Source organism: Arachis ipaensis, chromosome B08, assembly GCF_000816755.2.
Source record: "Arachis ipaensis cultivar K30076 chromosome B08, Araip1.1, whole genome shotgun sequence".
Classification (NCBI taxonomy): domain Eukaryota; kingdom Viridiplantae; phylum Streptophyta; class Magnoliopsida; order Fabales; family Fabaceae; genus Arachis; species Arachis ipaensis.
This window is the reverse complement of record NC_029792.2, coordinates 70315913-70328177: the sequence shown is the minus strand read 5'-3', so window position 1 is coordinate 70328177 and position 12265 is coordinate 70315913. Positions and strand designations below refer to the sequence as shown.

At 39.8% G+C, this 12265-nt stretch overlaps 1 protein-coding gene and 1 long non-coding RNA gene across 2 annotated transcripts; both read left to right on the top strand.

Annotated features, from left to right (window-relative positions):
• Positions 584–1601, top strand: LOC107611843 (NAC domain-containing protein 21/22-like). The gene is made up of 2 exons (XM_016313734.2): positions 584–820; positions 1000–1601. Exons 1-2 carry the CDS (start codon positions 812–814, stop codon positions 1525–1527), a joined length of 537 nt encoding a protein of 178 aa, XP_016169220.2. The 5' UTR covers positions 584–811; the 3' UTR covers positions 1528–1601.
• Positions 5990–7526, top strand: LOC107611990. The gene is made up of 3 exons (XR_001613556.2): positions 5990–6163; positions 6631–6723; positions 7266–7526. It is a non-coding gene; the product is annotated as an uncharacterized LOC107611990 (long non-coding RNA).

Here is a 12265-nt window from a genome sequence, read left to right as displayed (position 1 = left end):
AATTGAGAATACTCTTAAAAATAAAAAAAATTAGTTAATATATTAGTTAATTGATTTGGTTAGTATATTAAGGTTAATTTTTAATTTAGTTTTTTATACAGAAATAAAATATTTAAATTATATGCATTTGTCTAAATCATTTTGTATTATATTATTTCATTAGTCGTATGCATTTTTGATCAATTTTTTATCGGCTACCATTTATAACAGGTGCCTACTCTAATGAAAATTTTATAATTGTCATCGTGTGAAGATATTTTATTTTAATCATTGAATGATAAAATGTAAAACTTGATTTTTATACGTTATTAAAAATATTATCTTTATTTAAAATATGACTAAACAAATAAGTGATATTTTTTAAACAAAAATCATTATTTCATTAGAGTAATTTCTTTTACAGAAATGTTTGGTAACCAAAGAAAATCAGTCAAAAATATTCATAACTTGTCTTATTTAACATTCATTAATTGTTGCGATAATTAATTAATACTAAATAAGACAAGTTCTGACTGATTTTTTTATCTACCTAACATTACCCTTTTCTTTATAATTAACACGAATAGAATAATAGCAAACGGTATTATTATATTTTATTTTGTATTATTTTCTTTGCACAATTGCATGATTCATGGAGGAAACTTAGCTTGTGATAACGTAATTAATTTCTTTTCAAGGATTTTGACTTTTTGCAATCAATTTTTGCTAGCTCTACCGAAACCAAATTTGTCTCACATGCTTATTGGCTAGAATGTGACTTCAGAAAGATATGGGGTAGCTGACCTAAGATTCTCTTTGAATTTTTTATTAAATGCCATATGTAAGCAATATGAAAGCACCTAATTCTCCTAGATTTATTGATCTAAGAAATATTAATACTCCTTAAGGCTATTACTAAAACTTAGTATCTATACTATATGTTTATACTTTAATTTATCCTACCATTACACTATATTTCTTTCCTCCCATTTCCTCAGTGTGTTTTTTTTTCCCATACAGGAAGATTGGGTGTTGTGTAGGGTGTTTTACAAGAACAGAGAAGTTGGTGGCAAACCTAATAGCATGGGAAGCTGCTATGATGACACAGGCTCTTCATCTCTTCCAGCATTAATGGATTCTTTCATCAGCTTTGACCAACAACAACAACCTCAAACCCATCTTCATGCTGATGAGTATGAGCAAGTGCCCTGCTTCTCCATTTTCTCTCACACCCAAACAAGCCCTATTTTCAACCACATAATGGAGCCTAAGTTATTCCCTACCAACAACAACAATAATAATGCAACTTTATATGGTGGAGGAGGAACTACTACAACATCCAATTTGGGTTCTTGCTTAGACCCTTTTTCATGTGATAGGAAAGTATTGAAAGCTGTTTTCAGTCAGCTCACAAATATGGAAAGAAACATACCTAATAATAATAACAACAATACAAATAGTATAAAAGGGTCACCAAGTTTAGGAGAAGGTAGTTCTGAGAGTTACTTATCTGAGGTTGGCATGCCCAACTTGTGGAACAATTATTGATGTGGTAGTCCTTATAGGCTTTGTAATTTGTTTATATACTTTCCCCCAAAATTAATTTATCCATGTTCTTCATATGCCACAAGGAAGTGGAAAAAATATATATGAATAGAATTTAGAATTTTGGAGGAGGGGGAAATTCTCATTGGAATTTTAAGTCATTGTGGTGGGTATCTAGGCTTCACCCATTGTGTGCAATATATTAAGTATTAAGAAAACGGGACTTGTAATTGAAACTCAAAAATATTTGTTTAGACCCTAATTAAATTATAAATTCTAAATCCTTTTAAAAAGAGAAATTTTATAATTAAAAAAAGGATTGATATAATGGAAATATATTGATAATTAGTTAATTACTAATTATAAAGGATGGATCACATGTATAAACCATGTAGCTTTGAGACTAAGGAGTTTCATGTGGAAATACTAGATAAATGATTTATTATACTTGTTACGATGGGTAACCGGAGATTATTGGGCTGGACTCGCTGGGTTGGCCCAATCGTCTATGGAGGGAAGCCTTCGGACGGATTCGCGTCTTCAGTGCCTCCGTCCGACTTGTGAATACGAGTGAATGTGGGTGGTACCTGCAAAGACACTCTGATGCCTAAGTCAGCAATGGTGTAAGCATGTCTAGAGAGTATTAGGACTTAGAGATACCTGAGGGGTGTCAGTGTATTTATAGTGGTGAGCCAATAACCACCGCTGAAGTAGTTCCATCTTTTAAGGTGGATAACCGTCCCTTTATCTTAGGGAAGTTGGGATATGGCTCTTGGAAGTGGGTTGAGAGATCTTAGGGGCAGTTACTCATTTGAGTGAGTGTTTATCTGCCAGCTAATCTTTGTCCCCGACTTCTTTAGAGCAAGTCGTGGTGAGAACCGACTTCTTTAGGGGAAGGTCGGTGTGGGGTGAGGCTCAATCCTTTGGACTGGGTCTTTTCGTTTGGACCTAGGCCTTAGTGTTGGGCCAGGGTATGAACAGTGCCCCTACTCGAGCCCAATTTCTTTTTAAGACTTGGGTTCGAGTATTCTACTCGGGATCGTAGCCGACTTGTGAGGGAACCGACGTGATTATTCGGAGCCGACGTGACTTTTGTGACTTTTAATTTTTACAGTTGCGTCTAATCAAACGTCGCGTCCGTTAGAGGTTCGCGTAGGTATTAATTACCTTGGTAACGGTGTGCTCATTAATGACCGCTTTCCGTTTTTACCATTATGCCCCTAACGTGTCTATAAATACTTTTCCTCTCTTTCGTTGTTTCGTTTCTGCAATTTTTCAAAATTTCCTTCTCATCTGTTCGTGGGGAATTCTTCATTTGAAGGCTTTCATCTTCCTCTACCTTTTTCTCAGGTAAGGGTTAGTTTTTTCTCCTCTTTTATGCAGTGCTTCTGTTTGCATGCTTTTACTTTTTTGGAGAGAGGAGTTAGTTTGTAGGTTTTTGTTTGATTCCATGCCCCCTTAGGGACCCTGTTCCTGATCTTTTTCTTTTTCCTTTGTAGGTTTTCGTCAACCTTTAGGAAACAATGTCTTCTGTAGAAATTCTTGCCCAGTGGGTTGACGTCACGGTCCTAGGAGAGGAACCTATGGTCGACACCGATTTTATCACCAACCTCTGTACTCATCATAGACTTTGTACCTCTGATGAGGATGAGCCGAAGTATGAATTGGTGGTCCCGGGTCTGGAAGACCGGGTTTGTTTCGGGAGGGCTTCTGAAGTAGCCTCTCATTTCTTTTATATGTATGAGAGTATGATCACCCGCCTGGGTGTTTTTCTCCCCTTTTCTGATTTTGAGGTTGCCGTTCTACGCCACTGCCGAGTTGCTCCTACCCAGCTTCACCCCAACTCCTGGGGTTTTCTGAAAATCTACCAGTTCATTAGCCATGCTTTAGACATTCCGACGTCCCTGAGGATTTTCTTTTTTTCTCTTTCACATGACCAAGCCCTTCAGTGGGCAAAATAATAAGCAACAATGGGTGTCTTTCCGAGCTATACAAGGTCGGAGAATCTTCACCCTTTTTGATGAATCCTTCCATGACTTCAAAAATTATTTTTTCAAAGTTCAAGCTGTAGAGGGTCACCACCCCTTCTTCTTAGACGAGAGTTCTTCCCCTCGCTTTCCTCTGTACTGGCTGGGGCCTCCCCCTGTGAGAAATATGGTTTGGATGATCTGGATGAGGTGGAGGCTGCCATTGTGGGGTTCCTCCGAGAAGTGTGGGGGAGGGCCCCGTATCTGGATACCAAAAAATTTCTCCAGCGGTCGCCGACCTTTGTTCAGACACAACTAGGTAGCTTTTATTTATCCACTTTGTTTCCGACTTGTTTTTACCAACTTGTTTTGCTGACTCTTTGGCTACTGATTATTTTTTACAGAGATGGCGAAGAAGAATTCCAGGGAGTCTTACCAGAGAGTCCAGGAGGCCAAGGCAAGGTCCCGTGTCAGGGTTGGTGGCGCCAGGGTAACTAACGCTCCTCTTCCTTCTCCTCCCCCTCTTGCTCACAATTTGGGGACTCCGAACCGACCTATTGTCATTTCTTCTTCAACCTCCTCTTAGCCGTCCCCTCCTCCCCGATCCTCCCCTGAGCCAGAAAAGAAGAAGCGCAAGACCTTGGAGTCTAGCTCTTCTTTTGAAGGTGAGGCTAAGGTGGATGCACCTCAATTTGTCCGGAAATACATCTATTCCCATACCCGCATAGGTATGGATGATGTTTCTATTCGAAACTACCTCACTATTCTGGCTCAGGAGAGTATCAGGGCGGCGGGGGTATGCACAAAGTTTCTTGATATATTTGAGAAGACTCCTCTTAGCTCTCTGGGTTCAACCTCGAGGGTTGAAGAGTTGGAGGGGAGGCTTCTCATATATCAGGAGCATGAGAGGGCGCTGAAGGAGGAGGTCGCCAAATTGAAGGAGGAAAGGGATGGCCTTCAGGAGAGTGAGCGGAAGTTGCAAGCTCGGTGCAACATGGAGGAGGGCCTGAGGCTGAAGGCGCAGGAGAGTTATGCGAGCTTGTTTGAGGACCTCGTGGTGGTGAAGAAGGATTTGCTGAAAGCTCGGAGTGACTATACCGAGTTGGAGGACTCTATTACTGACGGGGCCGAGGAAGCATGGAGGATCTTTAAGGAACAGGTCGGAGTCCTTGCTCCCGACCTAGATCTCTCACCTTTGGATCCGGACAAGGTCGTCATTGACGGGGCTATAGTCTCTCCTCCCTCTCCTCAATATGTCACCGATTCAGATTTGAAGACTCGGGGCAGAGGGTAATGGAGTCCCCTCCTCGTTCCAAGGATGCTCCGAGTTCCTCGAAGGCTCACAGAACCTCCTCTCTGTCTCCTATGGATACTTCTCTCCTTGGACCTGATGGCGCTCCGACTACTCTCCCTGACTCTGGTGGTGATCTGACTACTCCCTTCGGCTCTGGTGGTGATACTCTTTAAAAATATTTGTGGCTATATGGGGGCCCGGCCTGTGGATCCCCTCTTTTTTAAACTTTTTATGTTGTGGTGGTCTGCTGACATTTCTTGGCCTTTTAAGGCCGTAAACAAAATATTTGTAGAAATAACTTTTTTTTGGATAAGGGTTTAGGTTGACAAAAAATACCCCTTTTTTGGATAAGGGTTTAGGTTACCTTTCTTTGCCCTGTTGTGTGCATGCTTTTCTGATTTTGGTTTTTGAAAAATCCCCTTGATCTTTTTGAAAACCTTTTTCTTGGCTATTTGTCTTTTTGAGCCTTTTAACTTTAATGACTCATGACAGTCTTTTGGCTCTTTGATAGGTTTTTCGATCTCTTTTTAGTATTCCTTATACTCAATTTTTTGATTCATTGAGTTCCTATGACTTAGGTTATTTTTGCGATGCGTTTTCTTTGCTTCTCGGGTTTTCATTTTGACTTATGAGTCGGAGTGTTTCCGAGTTTTTCACAATCAACTTTTATAACCTCTTTACACCGACTTGTACCTCGTCGTTTTATCCTGACGACCATCTAGGTCGGTTCATGGGATTTTCACGCTTTGTCGAGCTTAAGTCGGCGCGTTTCGTAGAAAGAAAAACAAACGAGAAGGAATTTATAAGAGATATTGTAAAAGATCTTTATTTATTTGGGAAGGTACTTTCGCTGCTACTAAGGATTTTTGATACAACTCATTAATTATACAAAGACCGGTAAGCAAGTCTAATGTTTCTGCACAGAAAACTACTTTAATAGGCAAAGTTAATATATGTGAAAAAAATCAGACAAGCGATTGACAACCAAACTGAAGTTACTGTACAACTCATTAATTATACAAAGACCGGTAAGCAAGTCTAATGTTTCTGCACAGAAAACTACTTTAATAGGCAAAGTTAATATAAAATGATAGGAAATGTTAGCAATTTTTTTCCCTTATTAGCACTATTTAGTTCATTAAAAGGAAACAAAATACTATGAAGCTCGGTAGTGCTGCAGTTATTATTCCTATTATCTTTAACCTACAAAAAGATGTTGCTTTGTTATCACAACATTTTGTACTGTCCTGAATGGAGGAGGAGGAGCTATTTCAGTAGCTCTTGTCTTGAATCAAAATGCTGCCAAGGTAGCTGCGGCTTCGGAAACTGCTGCATTCTCCCAAAATCCTGCACTTGTTCTTGCTCCAGTTATCCCAAGGTATGCCTTTGTTGCTGTTGTACAAAGTCTTTTTGGAGAAGTATTTTCTGATATTTCTGATGTTAGTATTTCAAATGCCATCTAAATAATGCAGTGTCCAAGGCAATGAAAAGAGCTAACTTCTTTTTCATGTGATTGGTTATTTGGATATTATGGGCTTGATTGTGTAAATGTGTAACTATGATGACAGGGTGAAGTGGATGCTGTTTTTGTTCATGCTATACTAGCAGTGTGAAACTTGCAGTGTGTCTAGTGATTCTTTGATAGTGCTAGTTCAGTTGGATTTTTCATTTCTTCTTGCACTGGGATTTCCCTATAAGCCACATGGTTTACTGTTGCATTTGTCAGTTTGTTTTACACTTTGTCTACTTACTTTATATATTCTTTCCCATTTACTGGAATTTTGGTTTGTTTAATTTTCTGGATAGATGTACCGATAATTCACCCTGTTTGCATGTGTTTTGCAGAGTCAACTGAAGGCTAAGTGGGAAGAGTAGAAGAAATTGCTTGAGAAGGCAAGATATGACGCTGAGAAGAAATATGATGAAATAAATGAGCAGGTTTTCTTTTCACCCGTTTAGTTTGACTGATGCCTTATTCAGTTATCCTTTAGTGTTCTTGTTGAATTATTGTGTCCTAACTTGCTCTTATTGTTTAGTATTAAACTGTTGTCTACCAACACATTAAAAAATTGTGGTCCATTGATGTGTATATGAGGAATTCATTATTTACAGGACTGTTAATTTATTTGGTATCTTTGGTGAGTGTTGGTTGCAGTTTGCAACCTAATATCAGTTACAGTTAGCAAGTCTAGTTAATCACTGTCAATGTGCAGTCTGCGCCACTGTCGGTGATTGAATGACCTCTTTCTCCTAACTCTGTATTTTCTCTTTATCTTCAACTCAAAATATAAAAGAAATAATGGGTCACATTGTAATGCAATTTAAACAGCATGTCCATAAACTGTATTTGATAGCAGGCAGTAACATTGTTTCTTCCTTGTGGCAAGCCCACATAGTGTGAACTGTTTTTATTATTTATATTTTATTGCATTGGTTTCTTTCAAATTACTTGTGTGATTGATGTCATCAACCTCCTTCAGAATAAAATACTTCATAGCCATCTTGAAGCTTTGCATATTCGGAAGGCAAAGAAGGAGCACAATGCCGCTGGTATATCATTTGGAAGTAGTAGTGCAGATACATTTGGTGATGCTGGTCTTCAAACTGTGATGACTTGTCTCCGGAATTCAAAAAAAATTGTAAATACTTGTCATGTGCTGCAAATTTGTTTCGCTTGTATATTTGTATATTCATTTTAAGTTCTCTACTTTCACAGTCAGAAACAGAAGTGTCAGCTTTGAAACAGGAAAAGCTGCGGCTACAGTTGCAGGTAAAACATTGGATCCATCTTTCTCTTGTTTGTCATGGCATGGTGTGTCAGCATCATGCTACTGTTAGTTATAGCTTTCTTCAAATCATACGGTAGTCTAAAAAACTGAAAGGTGAATGATTTGAATATGTACTTAACATTTTACAGTACGTTGCTCTAATATTAATACTTTGAGTTGTTACCTGATTTCTTTACTCATACTCTTTGTATGGCGGCATCAGGAGAGATTAAAAGCTATTGTTATGATTCAGCTTTGTGACCTCCCAGTTGTTGCATCAAGACTGACCTCTATTTGTAAAACAAGACCTTGATTCTATTGCATGAGTAATATAACAATTTGTATATATGTATAATATAAGAATTTGTATTTATTCTCATTCAAACAATCCGTATCTTGAGCAATATATTTCAGTCTTGTTTGTTCATTTGAAGGTTTAAGCTAAAGAAATTCATTTTTGTCTGGAGTATTGGTTCAACTGATAAATCACTGGTTGAACCGATAAAACTGGTCTCACGTAAATATAAAATATAAAATAGTTAAAAACTTAAAATTAAAATTTGAAATGCATATCTTCACTAACATTTTATGAAGAATCAAGTCTCAACTTCTAAAAATAACTAATATAAAAAAATCATAAAATTTTAATACTACAATAGTATCTTATTTTGACACAATAAAAAATAATTAATTCACAAAGGCTATCATCTAACTATAATATCAGTAGATTTTAACACTAACATCAAAACAAATAACCTTAATCACAATACTAGCAATAAAATAGATCAAGTAAATTAATAAATTTTTAGTGAAATTTATATTTATATTAATAATGGTATATAATTAAAATATAATTAATTTTAAAAATAGAAAAAACAAAAATTAAATTAAATTAGATATTTATGTATACTATATAATTAGTATTTGTCAAATATAGTACTTAATGGCTAAGTGGCTAAGTGGCAAGTAGAGGTTACTTTTGCTCCAAGTTTTTTGGTTCGAGACCTTGTGGAGACATTTTAAAATTTTTTTCAAGCAGACCAGTTTGGTTAGACCAGTTCACACCGATTTTATTCCTTAAACGGGTAAACCAAATACTATATAATTAGTATTTGTCAAATATAGTACTTAGAAGTGCAATGGCTAAGTGGCAAGTAGAGGTTACTTTTGCTCCAAGTTTTTTGGTTCGAGACCTTGTGGAGACATTTTAAAATTTTTTTCAAGCAGACCAGTTTGGTTAGACCAGTTCACACCGATTTTATTCCTTAAACGGTCCAAAGAGTAAACCAAACTGGACTATAATCCAGTTCTAGTCCGGTTCAATAGTTTTTTGGTCGAACCAACCGATCCAGTTCGGTTTTTACAACTATGGATATAATAATGGTAATTAAGTTGACCATTCAGTTGTTTTAATGGTAATTAAAATCTAATAATAGTTTTACCAAAACCAATTAAAACACAACATAAAGACATCTTTAAAAAAAGACGTTTTAGGCGTGTTTATCTGAGTGGCCTCCTTGTGTGCATCTGGTTTTTGGAGGATTTGCTTCATGGGTTGGTTCGTTCGGACTCTTATTGTGTGAGCTTGGAAGTAAGGCCGTAACCTTCGTGAGGCTATTAATAATGAGTAAGTGAACTTCTCTAGTTTTATGGTACCTCAGTTCAGGACCTTGTAGAACTTTGCTGGTGAAGTATACATGATGCTGTCCGACCTCATCCTCTCGTATTAGAGCTGATGCTACAGCTTTGTCTGCTACGGACAAATATAGGATGAGTTCTTCCCCAACTAAAGGTTGGGTCAGGATTGGAGGTTGGCTTAAAAACCTTTTAAACTCCTGGAATGCTTCTTCGTACTCTGGAGTCCATTCGAACCGGCATCCTTTTCTTAGTAGAGAGAACAGTGGAAGGGATCTTACTGCTGATCCTGCCAAGAACTTGGATAGGGCAGCAAGTCATCCGTTTAATTGTTGAACCTCTCTTAGGCAAGTTGGGCTTTTCATTTCTAGGATAGCTTTGCACTTGTCAGGATTTGCCTCGATCCCTCTTTGGGTTAGCATAAATCCTAGGAATTTTCCAGCTTCCACCGCGAAGGTGCATTTTGCGGGATTTAGTCTCATCCCATGCGCCCTTATGGTGTTGAAAACTTGCGTGAGGTCCGTAAAAAGGTCGGCCTCTTCCCGGGTTTTTACCAGCATGTCGTCTACGTAGACCTCCATTAAGTGCCCGAGGTGGGAAGCGAACACCTTGTTCATCAGCCTTCGGTACGTGGCCCCTGCGTTTTTTAATCCAAAAGGCATGACCACGTAGCAATAATTTGCTCTAGGTGTGATGAACGATGTCTTTTCCTGGTCTGGTTTGTACATCGGGATCTGGTTGTATCCCGAGTAGGCATCCATAAATGACAAGTATTGATATCCTGAGCTGGAGTCCACTAGAGTATCAATGCTTGGGAGCGGATATGGGTCCTTGGGACATGCCTTATTCAGATCGGTGTAGTCGACGCACATCCTCCACTTGCCGTTTTGTTTCTTGACTAGCACCAGATTTGCAAGCCATGTTGGATACTTGACTTCTCTGATGAAGCCGGCCTCTAGGAGTGCTTGTACCTGCTCTTCCACCGCTTGAGCTCGTTCTGGGCCGAGCTTACGCCTTTGCTGCTGTACAGGTCGAGACCCTGGGTGTACAGAGAGCCTGTGGGACATGAGCTCGGGGTCTATCCCTGGCATGTCGGAAGCTTTCCAGGCGAAGAGGTCGGAATTTTCTTTTAGGAGCTTTGTCAACTTTTGTTTTAAGCTTTCTTCCAGGTTGGCTCCTATGTTGGTATTTTTTCCTTCCTCTTCACCGACCTGTATTTCTTCAATTTTTCCTCCTGGTTGGGGGCGTAGCTCTTCTTTGGTTCTTGTGCCACCGAGCTCTATGGTGTGGACTTCCTTGCCTTTTTCTCTCAGGTTCAGGCTTTCATTGTAGCATTTTCTTGCCAGCTTCTGATCTCCTCGCACCGTTGCTATCCCCGCAAATGTCGGGAATTTCATGCAAAGGTGCAGGGTAGACACCACCGCTCCGAGTCGATTTATGGTAGCTCTGCCAATCAAGGCATTATATGCTGACCCCACGTCGAGGACTATGAAATCTATGCTCAGAGTTTTGGACTTTTCCCCCTTTCCGAAGGTCGTGTGGAGGGGTAGAAATCCCAGTGGTTTTATCAGCGTGTCTCCTAATCCATATAAGGTATCGGGGTAGGCTCTTAACTCCTTTTCATCCACCCCTAGGTTGTCGAATGCAATGTTTTACTTTATCCTTTTGGATGGAGAACCTCATCAAGAATTTTCTCAAGAGGTCTTCAAAGCTGGTGACTGACCTCGGCAGGAGGCTGTCGAACCACTTCATCGCCGCTTTTGACAAGGTAGTCGGAAAGGCTTTGCAGCGAATTGCATCAGAAGCATCAGCCAGATACATCCGACTTTTGAAATTGCTTAAGTGATGCTTCGGATCTGTGGTTCCGTCATAGAGGTTCATATCAGGCTTTTGAAGTTTTTTGGAACTTTTGCCCTCGTGATGTCCTCACTAAACGGATCTTCTCCTCCCAGGGGCGACTCTTCTCGATCGCCACGGGAGTTCCAACTTCTCAGAGAAGATTCTAGTCTTAAGAGTTTTTCCTCTAACTCTTTTCGTTGCTCTATCTCTTCCCTGAGATTTTGCTCCGCCTCTCGTTGTCGTTCTAACTCATGTTCCAACTGTTCCAGACGACCTTGGTGGCCATGGACCAGCCCTATTAGCTTGGTTGCGTGGGGTGGCCCTTCCTTTCCTGACTCTCGTCCATCCGAAGAGTTTACCTTTGGATTTTTAAACCCAGAGGTGCCTTCTCGATGTTGATCGTTGGCCTCCGGGTGAGGAGTTGGGTTCGCGTCGTTGTTTCCGGTGTCCAGGTTTTTCTGCTCGGAATCAGACGCCGTATGACCATCTTCCGGTGATTTGTCCGCCATAACTGGTTGATCTCTCGGGTCCCCAGCAACGGCACCAATGTTACGATGGGTAACTGGAGATTATTGGGTTGGACTCGCTGGGTTGGCCCAATCGTCTATAGAGGGAAGCCTTCGGACGGATTCACGTCTTCAGGGCCTCCGTCCGACTTGTGAATACGAGTGAATGGGGGTGGTACCTGCAAAGACACTCTGATGCCTAAGTCAGCAAGGGCGTAAGCAGGTCTAGAGAGTATTGGGACTTAGAGATACCTGAGGGGTGTCGGTGTATTTATAGTGGTGAGCCAATAACCACCGCTGAAGTAGTTCCACCTTTTAAGGTGGATAACCGTCCCTTTATCTTAGGGAAGTTGGGATATGGCTCTTGGAAGTGGGTTGAGAGATCTTAGGGGCAGTTACTCATTTGAGTGAGTGTTTATCTGCCAGCTAATCTTCGTCCCCGACTTCTTTAGAGCAAGTCGTGGTGAGAACCGACTTCTTTAGGGAAAGGTCGGTGTGGAGTGAGGCTCAATCCTTTGAACTGGGTCTTTTCGTTTGGACCTAGGCCTTAGTGTTGGGTCAGGGTATGAACAATACTCTTTTGGCTCATATGTTAAGTTCACACAGTTTTTTCTATATATTTCACATACATATTATTTAAGGATGATAAATATGACACTACAAGAAAAATACCCATTCAGCCACACTTTTTTTAAGCTACATTTGAAAAGCGTAGCCTATTCATAGAATAGG